At 38.8% G+C, this 13,991-nt stretch overlaps 1 protein-coding gene across 1 annotated transcript; it reads left to right on the forward strand.

Moving 5' to 3' along the window:
* The first annotated feature begins 4,096 nt into the window (after positions 1-4,096).
* On the forward strand, positions 4,097-5,053 carry LOC118857774 (olfactory receptor 14A2-like). The gene has a single exon (XM_036768296.1). It carries the CDS (start codon positions 4,097-4,099, stop codon positions 5,051-5,053), a length of 957 nt encoding a protein of 318 aa, XP_036624191.1.
* Positions 5,054-13,991: the final 8,938 nt, after the last annotated feature.

The following is a 13,991-nucleotide window of genomic DNA, read 5'->3' on the forward strand; positions in this document are numbered from 1 at the left end:
CACTCCATCTTTATGTATGTTCTGTCACTCCAGAAGCTGTTTAGAGGCTTGACTTAATATTGCTTCTGAGGAAAACTGGGGAGAGCTCAGGCAACTTCTTGGCTTCTCTCTGCCATCTTGGCATCACCTTCTCTGTTTACTCTTAAAATTAAAGATGAATGTACATTGTTATTGCATTTGTTTTATTTTTTATTTTGGGAAGAATTGAGGGGGAGTAATTCATCTACATTTCGCTTTGGGATAGGACCCTGTGTTTTCTAAATTTAAGAATAATTTTAAAGTATGATCCAATAGACACTAAGATGTTTATGTTTTAAAGATGAGTTATAGGATCTAGGGATCATAGAGTCCTCTGATTCTCCCCAATCTGCATAATCCTGTGAGAGTTTACCTAGACAGGACAAATAAGCAGGCTGCATAGCTGGGACATGAGCTATTCAGGGACTTAGGGCCAATGGCAGTTAATGGTTATAGGAATACTCCAGAGAATTCCAGTTCCATCATCCTCAGGGGATATAACAAAAGTAGAGGGCTTGTATCTCTGAGGGAAAATGAAATGATGCAAGCATCTTGCACATATTTCAGCATATCTGGAAGGATGACTACGTTCTAAGAAACTTGATTATTTATATACACTTTAAATGCTATAGCAAAAATGGAGATGTGATATTCATAAATAAACAGGCACAAGGGCTTCCTACCCCAGTATACTTTCAGTGAATTGGGATATGTTAGGGTCTCACAGGGCACCAGAAATCTAAAGAAAGGAAAGCAGGATTTATTTTTACTACTAGTGACACCATTGGTATCTAAATGCATTCCCCCTTTTAAAAATTATTCTACCTCTATGTTAGCATATTGATCAATGAATGAATATATCTTACAATCCAAAACTCAAGCAACAAATTAAAGAAGTGAACAGACAATAAGGTATGAATTTCCATTTTCTTCCAGCTCTTATAAGAGAATAAATATCCATAGTTGCTGAATTTATTTATTTATTTTCATCTTCAAGGATAATTCATTTATATTTCTCTGTGGGATATGAACTTGCCTTTCCTGAATTAAAAATAATTTTAGATTTGATCTACTTGACACAAGGATAGTTATGTTTTTAATATGTCATAAGATCTCAGTATCAGTCATCAATTATTCTCACACTCCCACTGGGAGGAAAGGCTAATAAGCTGGCTATAGTTTTGGAAGTCTGAGCTTTTCAAGGACTTAAAGCCCATGACACTGAATGGCTCTAGGAACACTCAAGAGATCTCCAATTTCACAGTATTTAAAGAATGCCATAAATATTGAGATTGCATCTCTGAAGTAAAATGAACCGATACTACCATCTGGTAAATATTTCAATATCTCTGGAAGAACTGACTCTATTCTAAGAACCTGATTATTTACTGATATTTCAAACACTACAGGTAATCATAGATAAGTAGCTACCATAGTATACTTGCAGTGAGTCTAGGATTTAGTGGGGACACTAAAGGAGGGAAAGAAAAAAAAAGCATTACCTTAGTATGCCACAATTGGTACCTGAATCTCCCCCACTTTTGAAATATTATTCTATTTCTATTGAAGCTTACAGGTGCCTGAATGTAAATCTAATTGTTTGAACCTTCAACAATGCATTGAAGATTTCAAGATTTCATGGTATGAATTTCCATTTTCTGATATCAAAATAAAGATGCACTAGTGTTTTTGTGACTAAGATTAGAAATAAATATGCCACTATCAATCTGAGATGACTAGAGGTATGAAAGGCCATGAGAGCACATGTAGAGGTGTTGGTCACCACTTTCTGTGTGGTTCTAAAGAAATTTTTAGATATTAAAATTAGGGCTAATTGTGTAGGATATTGAAAAGAAGGTGAAGATTGTTTTAGGTGTTTTCCTACTTCCATTATATTCTCTCCTAAATTTTGGCACAGACACATTTTCTCCTTTAGGATCCCAGTTCTATCATTTTGCTCCTTTGCTACCTAATTAGCATTCAGTGTTAGCTTTCTCCCCCTAGTTACCACCCCATCAACTCAGGGTTACCCTTTTTTGTGTTGTCTCCAGATAATTCATCTCATTCTGATACCAGATATCACTTGTGTCAGCACACGTTCAATAAAACTACTTAGTGGAAAAGTTTCAGGCAACACAAAAAAGCAAAAGTAAGCAGTTCAGTTAATTTGGGTCTATATTTGGGGATGCAATGACATTTCCAGATTACATAAATGATTATGGCCTAAATGTTACTGAAAGTGTGATCCTAATCAAGTAATCACCAAGCATTTACTAAGATCTTACCGTGGGTCCATCGCTGTGCTGATGTTGGGGATACAAAGATAATAGTTAAAACAGTTCCTGACTTCAGGGACCTTAAGGTTTGAAGTCAAGGATGATAGTATACAAATATGTAGGTATATAAAAATGAATGTAAAATAGGTAGAAGGAGGTGATTACAGGGGGAATGCATGAGAAATTGGGTGAATCAAAAGAGACTCATAGTACTTGAGCTGTCTCTTAAACACTTAGGGATTCTGAAACACTGAGGTGAGGAGGAAATGCCTTCTCATTGTGGAGAACAGACAGTTTGGAGAGACACAGAGATGGGAGACAAAATATTATGTATGAGGAGCAGCAAATATTGGCTGGACAGAGCTGGCATAGAAATAAAGGCTGCCCCCTTTTAAAAAAAGAAATTATTTAATTACTAAATATCTTGTTAAGGAACAGCAAAGATCCCCTATGGTTTGTTGAGTAAGGGACTGACCTGCTGAGCTTTATGCTTTAGGAAAATGCTTGTCAGCTGTGTTAAGGATATTTTATGGAAGGGAGATGTTTGAGGCAGGAACAGCAATTAAGAAGTTAGCTACTTTTTCCCTATGCTTTTGTCCCATTTGATTTTGTATACAATTATTTGCATCTATTTATTCTCCCTCTGACAGTTTGGAAGCTTGTTGAGACTCATGACTGCAAATGATTCATCTTTTTAAGCAATTCAGCTCTAGATAGGGGCTTGCAAAGAGCAAATACTTGATAAACATATGCTGTTGATCCATCTTTCTTTGTAATTCCTTAGTCCTACCTTCAAGTGTGCAGGTCTGTTTCCATATAGAAAAGCATTGGGTCCAGAAGCCATGCTTTGGGATATAATTGATGAGTGTACACATTTCAAGATTGCTGGTCTTGGGTAGGAGTGGCATGGTTTTTGGCCAAGGAAGAGCATGAAGGTAAGTGGACCGACATTACCACTTATCTACCTACTCAAGTTTGCTGGGATAATCATGGTGTTAAAATGGCAATGTCTTTGGTAGGGTCTACATCCTTTGAAATGTATATTATTTAAAATCACTGAATAATTATTATTATTACTCTTGAAGATCTGGAAGGTAATATTTTCTTTATGAATAGGAAGTTCAGATTTACCCTAGAACAGAAATTTATAGGAAACACATAATCTTTGGAAACAGACCTTGTGTAATATCCTGGTTCTGAAACCCCTTGTGGAACCAATGGAGAGTTGTAAAACTTCTCTGAGCCTTACTTTCTTATTTATAAAATGGTAATAATACTATCTGAAGTACCTAACTCACAGTGTTCTTGTGATGAATGAGTTTATTAATCCTTAAAATAACACATTTGGAGAGATATTATCATTATTATTGTTATTTTCAAGATGAGAATCTTCTTTGTGGATTCTCACTTTTTTGTGAATTTCATCTAGTTAAGAGTTTCTTTACTTTATGTGTGCCATGGGTCCCTTTGGCAATGAGGTGACGCCTATGGGCTTCATCTCATATTTTGTTTTAAAATGTTCAAAATATATAAGATTTCAAAGGAAACTAAATATATGGAAATGCTGTTATCAAAACATATAAAAACAATTTGATTAACTCAGGTTAAGACCTTATTATGTAGCTCTATCCCCTTCTTTAACAATTGAAGAAACTGAGGCAGAACAAGGGACTGTGATTAACTGAAGTTTATACAGTAGGCTGGAACTAAGGTTTCCTGATACCCAGCATAATGAATGATCTTTTCATCAGTTGCCATCTGTCTCTTTTCTTTGTGCCAACAGTTACAAGAAAACATAGAGGATGGCCAACCTCACGATGATGACAGAATTCTTCCTCATGAACTTTTTCAATGCTTGGCAGCTGCAAATCTTACATGCCATGTTCTTCTTGCTGATTTACTTGGTGGCCCTGATGGGGAATCTGCTCATCTTCACTCTCATCTCTCTAGATGAGCACCTCCACACTCCTATGTACTTCTTCCTTAAGAACTTGTCCCTTTTAGATCTCTGCTTCATTTCTGTTACTGTCCCCAAGTCGATTGCAAATTCCTTAAGTCACAAGTCTTCAATCTCTTACTTGGGGTGTGTATTACAGCTCCTTTTAGTGATTTTATTTGCAGGGTCAGAGATTTTTCTCCTCACAGCGATGTCCTATGACCGCTATGTGGCCATCTGTCAGCCCCTGCACTATGAAGTCATCATGACCAGAGATGCTTGTTTGAGGATGGCAGCTGTTTCCTGGCTTGCTGGATGTGTGTTTGGTGTCATGTACTCAGCTACTACTTTCTCCCAGCCCTTCTGTGGCTCCAAGGAGATCCATCAGTTCTTTTGTGATGTCCCTTCTTTAGTCAAGATCTCTTGCTCTGAGACACACATGGCAATATATTTGACATTTGCTTTTGTACTTGGTTTAGTAATATTCTGCTGTATTTCCATAACGGTGTCTTATGGTCACATCTTCTCAACGGTGCTGAAGATTCCAACTACAGAGGCACAGTCAAAAGCCTTTTCCACTTGCCTTCCCCACCTTATTGTTCTTATGGTTTTTGCAACAAGTGCAATCATGGCTTATCTAAAGCCACCTTCATCCTCTCACTCAGTTGTGGATCTATTATTGTCTATGTTCTATACAGTGGTGCCCCCAACTCTGAACCCTATCATCTATACCTTGAGGAACAAGGACATCAAGACTTCTCTGAGGAAACTAATTACTTGGCAATATTTCTTAAATGGTTCAATGCCAAAGTTTTTTCTATGATGCTATATCTGCTTTTTAAGGAAAAAATGAAAGGAAAATAAATAATTTTGCCCTTTATGTATTTAATAATTTGAGCTCCTACTTTTTTTGTCTGTATCAAGGTCATTAGTAATGAAATGTCAACCCTCATAGGTCAGAAGCATGCTAATAAAGAATTTTCAAAGTATAGATACCAATATGTTAACAACATTGTAACACTTGATGTTTCTTTACTCTTTTATAATTTAAAAGGGCTTTCACAGCCTAATATTTAATTCCTAAAATAACCATAAGGAGTACTTAGTAAAACACTAATCACTATTGTTTTACAATTTAGGAAACAGTCTCTGAGAGATTAAGAGCCTTGTTCAATCTCACACAAATAATAAACATCATTCTTTATTCAAAACACAGGTTTTCTGTATGCAAGTCAATGATTTCTACATTTTATTCTATTATTTATTATATTATATATTTATATTATTATATTATATTTATTATATTATGTTTAAAAATATGAATTTGTTCTTGTCTCCTTTATCTAAATCTGTTATTTTATTGATGTAGGTTTAGTCCAAATGAGAAAACTCTACAAATCTAGTTTAGTGACAGCTTAGGTAAATTGCTTAGTTTCGCACAACTATTATATATTGGAATGGAACTTGAACTGATGTATTCCTGATTTGGTTAGTAGCTCGTTCCTCTAGAAATTGCAGCTTTATATCTAGAGAATAAAAAAAATGTATATATACAAAGCATCCTTATAAGGCCATTTTAAAGGTTGTTAGGCTATTTTTGGCATTGAAGTATGTGTTTAAAGTTACTGCAAGTATTTGCTCACTTTTTGTACAAGAGATTTCATGGAAGGCAAAAATATCTCTATTATTATTAACAATATTGATGATAAAGACTGAGAGTTAGAATTATGTTGTGGCTCAAACTTTGCAAAGTGCTTTAGTTATTTTTGCTCATTTGCTCCTTATAACACTGTGAAGTATTTACAGTTATTGCCCCCACTATATGTGTTGATGAAACAGGCTGAGAGAGGTTAAGTGTCATCCTTGGATGACACATCAAGCTCACACTAGCCCATCTAGCTTAAATGTCTGAGGCAAGATTTGAACTCATCTGCTTGACTTCAAGTCTAATATTATATATACTCTGCACCACCTAGCTCCCCTTAAAAATATATATGATATATATGTGTATGCATATACACATATACACATGTATATATATACAAATACATGCATATATCCAATATCTATATCAGGTGGTTCGTGCAATGGACCATGCATAAGCAAGAACTGAGTTTAAATCCCAACGCAGATACCTTCTAGCTATGTGACCCTTGTGGGTAAGTCACTTAACAACTGTCTGCCTCACCATCCTCAACTGTAAAATGATGATAATAATACTGCCTATAGGGTTGTTTTGAGGGTGAGAATACTGCCTCAGTTTTATGGGAGAGTTCATCCCATTTATATTCACAGTTATGATTATTACCTGTGTGTTTTTCTCCATCCTTTTCCCCTACCCCATTTATGCTTTAATTTCTCCCTTCTCCCTTCCATTCCTCAAAAGAATTTTGCTTTTTTTGAAGGGGGGAAGACAGGGCAACTGCAGTTGAGTGACTTGCCCAAGGTCACATAGCTAGTAAGTGTGTCAAGTGTCTGAGGCCAGATTTGAACTCAGGTCCTCCTGACGCAAGGGCCAGTACTCTTCACAGTTCCACCAAGCTGCCCCCACGAATTTTGCTTTTGACCACCTCCTCCCTCGATTTTCCCTTCCTGTCAACCCCTCTCTCTTATCTTATGCTTTTTCCCTCCCTACGTCTTCCCTCACTTCAAGCCTCCCCTCCTTTCTTTCCCCTTTCCCCTCCTACTGTGTGTAGGACAAGTTTGATTTCTGTACTTATGAGAGCATATTATTCTTTCCTTGAACCGAATTGGATGAGAGTAAAGCTCAAACACTGCTCTTCTCCCTACCTTCTTTCCCTCTACCATAATGTTTTTGTGCCTCTTCATTTGATGCAATTTACCCTTTTCTAGCTCCTCCTTACCTTTTCTCCCAGAAAAATCCCTTTGCACCCCTTAAAATTTTATCATCACATCAGTTAATTTACAGTCACACCCTCTGTCTATGAATATCCCTTTTAATTGTAATAACTATACCATTCTCAAGATTAACATATATATACATATATATATATATATATATATATAACATATGTAAAACAATATAATCCTATAGAAGTATGTAAACAATTTGAATTTGTAAATAATATTTTTTGAATATTCTTATTGAATAACATTGAATTGAATATGGTCACATCTTATTAAATAAAAAGACTTGTTTCCACTGTTTACCTTTTCATGTCCCTCTTGAGTTTTGTATTTGAAGATCAAAATTTCCATTGAGTTTCAGTCTTTTCGTCAGGAAGGTCTGAAATTCCATTATTTCGCTGAACGTCCATCTCCTTGCCTGAAAAATTATCCTGAAAAAAATCCTGTGCAATTTTGCTGGGTAGTTGATCTTTGGTTGTGACCCAAGCTCCTTTGCCTTTCAGAATAACATATTCCAATTACTCGTATCTTTTTTTTATGTTGCAGCTGCAAGGTCCTGTGTGATTCTGACTGTAGTTCCATGATATTTGAATTGTTTCTTTCTGGCTTCTTGCAGCATTTTCTCCTTGACCTGATAATTCTGGAATTTGAATACTATGTTCCTTTTGATCTCATTGAGGGGTTGATCAGTGGATTCTTTTGATGACTATTTTACCTTCTGGTACTAGGACCTTGGGGCAGTTTTCCTTGATGATTTCTTGGAAGAATCTGTCCAGGATCTTTTGTCCTCGTGGTTTTCCAGTACACTGATAATTCTTAGATTGTCTCTCTTGGATCTATTTTCCAGGTCAGTTGCTTTTCAATTATATATTGTGCATTTTCTCTTCATTTAGCTTCTCTACCTGCTTTTCAGTTTGGCCAATTTTACTTTTCAAGGAGTCAATTTCTCCAGTTAAGTTCTGTACCTCCTTAACCATTTCACCAATTTTACTTTTTAAAGGTTTGCTCTCATCAGTGATGTTTTTTCCATTTTTTTCTTTTACCTCTCTTATTTGGCTTTTAAAATACTCTTTGAGCTTTTTCAGACATGCTTTTTGGCCTTCAGGTTTCAGATATAGGTAGAGGGTCAATGCTGTCCCCTTATGAATTGGTATTTTGGTATTCCCTGTCTCTATAATAAGAATCAATGGTCCTTGTTTTTCTGGATTCTTTTTTCCTGGTAGTTTCCTTTTTCCTGGCTTTTTAAGTGGATCTCTGTTTCTGGAGCCCAGGGAATCTATCCCAAGCTTCTGGTTTTGAGAGCTAGGGGCCTGGTTACTGGCTTTGTGTGCTGTGACTTTTGGTTTTGTCAGCTAGAGGCTACATAATGCTGCTGCTCACTTGGGGCTGAGCTGAAGCTGGCTGGTGTGTGCCAGCAATTGAGGCCCACTGAAGTCTTTCTGAGTTTCTCCTGGGCTTAGAGTGTGAGGTGTGAGGGAGGGTTGGTCTCGCTGCTGGAGGTCTCCTCTTCCCCTATGGCTGTGCTATAGCATGGGTGGTCTCAGCTGTCTGAGATGGTGTCTGCCAATTCCACTGGCTGTGCAAAGGCAGTGCTGGTATCCTGGTGATGGTGCTTGCTGGCTCCACCCGCCTGTAGCTCAGCAACTCCCACTGGTCTGCTAAGGTTTAGCTTTGCTGGGATACCTCCCTCTCTCCACTGGTCTCAGTCCCTCACTGCAAAAAGGAGTCTCCTTAGCTTCCTGAACTAAAAGACTAATGGACACCCATTTCTGTTACCTCTATTCTGGGGTTTCTCCTAGGCCAGTATTCTCTGTTTATTCAAGGGAGGGATGAGAGTCATTTTACCTTTTAATCATGGCTCCCAGAAGTTCAAGAAGGTGAGTTTCAAACCTTTAGACTGTGGGCTGATAGCCCCAGGAATAGCTGCTGCCATGGCCGCAGGCTCTGAGCTTCTGTCTCACTAACTCAAACAGAGTCCCATCTTAAGCTGAGAGGCCTGAGGATCACCACTGCAGTCAGCAATTCAGCCCCAGCCCTGCTCCCACTCCCAATCTGGTATGGTTTAGTTCCAAGTGCTCACCATTCTCCCAGTCCAGACTGCTGTCTGAGTTCTGCTGCTGCTCCTGCTCTGGTGTGCTCAGGTGCAGTTCTGTGTATGCCCATGCAAAAATGTCTCACCCTGATCTTTAATTGTCTCTGTCACTCCAAAATTTGATTTGGAGTGCTATATTAAAGTTGTTTGGAGGGGAATATTGGGAGAGTTCAGCTGGGTGATATAGTAGCAATTTTATTTGAAGATCTTTCCAACCCATTAATAGGCCATGTGAGCTGCTTACATCACAGGAAACCTGAGACACATGTGGTGGGAGGAGCTTCATGACAGGAAATGGAAGTTATGTCACAGAAAATGCTGAGAGAGAGAGAGAGAGAGAGAGAGCAGTTATGGCTGCCAATGGCTGCTAATGGCTGCTAATGGCTGCTAATGGCCACCATTGTGATAGTTAGAACTGAACAGGCTGACTGAGCTGTACTGTAAGTTTGTTTTGGGGAAGACTCCAGCAGGGGGTCGAAGAGGTTTTGGGATGGTGAGGTTTCATGTTGTGATATCATGTTTTGTGTTCCTTGCTGTTATGATGAAGTGGGCTAACTGGCTGTGGAAGCTGAATATTTGGTTATGGGATATAGTTTTCTGGTGTCTGAGTAAATGGTTTCCTTCTTCTACCTTCTATGTGGAGAGTCTCATATATTTTGTGAGTCAGAACTACATAGGCATTTTGGCAATTATCATCTACATTGTTATTATTGCTTTATTGATACATAGAGATCCTTTTCCTTTTCCTATTTAAAAAAATACATATACATATATGGTGTCACAAACAGAATACAAGGCATAGGTTCTCTATTTAGAGGAAGAAGGGCTTTAGAGGAAGAAATGGTTATCCCAGAATGGGAGGATGTAACTTATTGCTCCCTAGCAAGGGAATGCTGTAAAGGCACTGGTCTCTGTGAAGACTGGAAACAGAAGCTACACAGTGGAGGACCTAGAGATTTGGAGCTGTGTCTCAGAGAAGTTACTGTTGAGCTAGGAATGGAAGTGCCAACAGAGATCTCTAGACAAGGCTGGATTTTATAGCTTCTCATATTGTATCTGAAAGCAGGGACAGACTACTATGAGAGAAAACTCAGAGACTTGATGAAAGGTCTGATAATTCAAATGAAGTTGCTTCTTCTATACCACAGCAAGATGGAGAATCTCAGGTGATAGAACAACAGGAACCTACTAGAGTTGTTGGAAATTCAGCCAAATGGCAAAGGGATCCAAGCAGGTCAAGAGTGTACCTCTGTTCAGCCCAGGTGGATTCTAGCTGCCAATCTGATTATCATGGTAACAGGAGGAGAGAGAATCTAGACAGGAGGATACAATGTCAGAACGTCAGGCACAAGGTCATACTTTGTGGCATGAAGCTATTTCTGAGCCACCATTGAGTATTACTGTATTACACAAGACTTGTCAAAGAGAAGTGCACCCCATACAGGGAAGAAGGCATGAAACACGGGATTGTAATACTGTGTTCAGGGAGGTTTTGGAAGATTTTACACAGCAGGAAATCACAGATATCTTGAGTAGGTTCACCCAGAGAATGGGAGAATCATTAGTATCTTGGATGTTGAGAATCAGTGATGAAAGGGCTGCAGGAGTGTCTGTAGATTCTGTGGACTGTATGAGATTCATAAGCATTAGTCAGAATTCTTTTGTACAGCCAGCTTTTAGGGATTATCATTAGCAAAGAGGTAACCAAACAACCAGTTTGTTGCCTTTGGCTGCAATGTGTTGTAATATGAAATACCCTGCTGATTCTTTGGCTGCAATGGGTTGTAATACGAAATACCCTGCTGGTTCTATGTGGCCTACTGCAGATAGATGCTGGTATTCAGTTAGGGACTGCATGAGAAAGTTAAAGGAGGTAATGAAGACTGCTATTATGTTAGGGAATGCTGAAGTTTATTATGAAACTCCCTTGGGAGTCTCTCGTAGGAATTTGATGGTTAAGATGGCACACCCCACTTATAAACACATAATTCTGACTTTGCTGATTGCAGAAGTAGGTAACCCTCTTTTAGAGGTGCTGGATAATATTTCACAGTTAAGTGACTTAGGAGACTGGGGAAATGATAAATTTCCTCAGAAGAGAAGGGCACATAACCAGAGGATTCAGCAATGGAGTGACAAGAAGAGAAATGTTTACTGCTCTATTGAAAGCAAGGGTATATTTTAGAAGAATAGATGGTATTCCAACTGATGAGCTGTACAAAATGTACCTAGATAAGGGACTTAATAGCAAATGGAACTGCCCATACAAATCCTACAGATCTTGAACCTTTATATCCGAGTGAGTCACACTTTTAAGGAGAGTAGGGAATAAGCTGAGCCCCAGCTCAGATTAAAGACACACACAGATGGGATTACAGACTCCATATTAATCTGATTGTATATTGGAAGAATGGATCAAATACTGTAACTAGGGAATTGCTAGACACTGGGCCAGAGGCCAGTTTGATTTATGGAAATCCTGACAAATTTAAGCATGGAACTCCTATTACCACCACAGGACTAGGAGAGGCTGAAATATCAGCCAAACAAGCCAAACTGATGATGAAAATTGGACAATTGCCTAAGAAAGAATATACCATGGTCATTGTACCCATTCCTGAATACAGCATTGGAATAAATATATTGAAAAGTGTGACTTTGAAATTGCCTGAGGGGAGATATCAATTTGCAGTAAGGAAGATATGAATTAATATAGTTTTAGTGGGAAAAGTAAAGATGGACCCAATCACTTTACCTGAACCTCTCAAATAATTACTTTGAAGAAGTATTGTGTGCCAGGTGGGCAAGATGAAATTGCCAATACTATAAAGGAATATGTTGAAGCAGGAGTGTTAGTTCCTACAACCACTCAATGGAATAGTCCTGTATGGCCAGTATGGAAGTCAGATGGAACATGGAGAATGACAGTGGATTATAGACAACTGAACAAAGTGACTCCTCCCTTCTACGCTGCTGTTCCAGATACTGTTACTTTAACAGAAAGGATCCAGAAATATGATGGGACTTATTATTGATTTGGCCAGTGCTTTTTTTTATGATCCCCATAGACTCCAAACAATGGGACCAGTTTACTTTCACATGGCAGGGTCGATAATATACTTTTACCTTATTGCCACAAGGATATCTGCATAGCCCAACTGTCATAGAATTGTGGCTGAACATTGGGATGAATTAAAGTTACCTGGTGTACAGCTTACTCACTATATAGGTGATATTTCGATACAGGGAGAAAATGTAAAAGTAGCGAAGAAGAGTTTGATACTTTTAATAGAGCATATGAAAAGCAAATGATGGGAAATTAACCCTGCAAACATTCAAGGACCAGCTCAAATTGTAAAGCTTTTGGGTAATCAGCGGAATAAAGGACTGTGAGAAATACTCCCAAAAGCTCAGCAGAAGATTCAAGATTTTCCTATCCCTACCAATAAGGAGACATAAAAGTTCATAGGACTGTTTGGATATTGGAGGCACCACATTCCACATCTTGGACAGATTTTGAAACCCTTATATAAAGTTACTAGGAAAAAAATATGAATTTGATTGGGGACTTGAACAGAGTAAAGCTTTTGAAGAAGCTAAAACTGTACATCATTAAGGCAAAATTTATGACCTCCAAGAGGACCGTGAGCATGCTTGAATTGTTTGCAATAGCAGGATATAAGGAATTCTCTAAGTAAAAGGCAAAGGAATTAAAGCATTCCCAAGGACCAATGCCCAAATTCGATATTGTGGCAACAGCCTTCCAAAATCAATATGCCCATCTCACAACAGTGACCAGGCGGTTACAGAAAAATATTATTGCAGCAAGCCAAGCCATACTTGTGCTCCCCCCAAAGCTAGGGCCCTCCTGTAAGAAGATTACTCATGAGTCCCAAGCCCCTGCTTGGCACCCTCCAGTCTGTACACTCTGAAAGCTGGATCTCAGCTCTCTGCCCTGCTCTCAGTCCTCAATTCTCAGTTTCTGCTCCTCCTCATCCTCGGTTTCTCCAGCCTCTGCTGCTCCTTCAGCTTCTTGACTTTTTCAGCATCTGCTGCTTCAGCTTCTTCTGCTCCTCAGCTTCTGCTTCTCCAGCTTCTACTGCTCCGGCTTCTGCTGGTTCTGCTTCCACTGCTCCTCCTTCTCCTGCTTCTGCCAGTCTGTTTCTCCAAGCTCTGTTCTCTGCTTTTATACAGTTCTTAGGTGTCATCTGATCCACTAGAACATCATCTGATTGGCCAGAACTTAGGCACATACCACTGGCTCTGGTCTTAGCAACTCCCCTTAGGGCCCTGAGGGCTTCGTGCCCTCATTGGATTAGCATCTAGTAAGTAGGGGTTGGGGGCCTCCTTAGGAGCAAAGATCTAATCAGACCTCCCTTTGTTGGCCCCACCTGGAGCTCCACCTGAAGCCTATTAAATGGGTTGGAAAGATCTTTTCACTAAATGGTTGGCTTTACATTTGGCCCCAAGATCTTTCACATCCATTACATGGGCCAACTACTCCAAGATGTATTGGTGATTAAGGTGGGACTTTCTTTTATTGTTTTCTCTTTTAACACTTATTTAATCAAATGCCCTTGAAGAGTTTGGCCTTTGTTTCTTTGATTAAATCAGGAGTCTTTGATGACCTCCTTGCCTCAAGGAAAAGTCTAGTTTACAAGGGTTTGAGTCACATATTTGTGATGCCAGAAGCTTTTAGGCCACCTGGGTTTATGTCAGGTCATGTGGGTTTAAGTCACATGTTTGCGATGCTTTTTGATCACATGATTGAGTCGCATGTTGTGACACCCTTTGACCCTGT

The sequence above is a fragment of the Trichosurus vulpecula genome, chromosome 7, assembly GCF_011100635.1.
Source record: "Trichosurus vulpecula isolate mTriVul1 chromosome 7, mTriVul1.pri, whole genome shotgun sequence".
Classification (NCBI taxonomy): Eukaryota; Metazoa; Chordata; class Mammalia; order Diprotodontia; family Phalangeridae; genus Trichosurus; species Trichosurus vulpecula.

Coding starts and splice junctions, on each gene's coding strand:
- LOC118857774 (XM_036768296.1), top strand. CDS start 4,097: ATGGCCAACCTCACGATGATGACAGAATTCTTCCTCATGAACTTTTTC.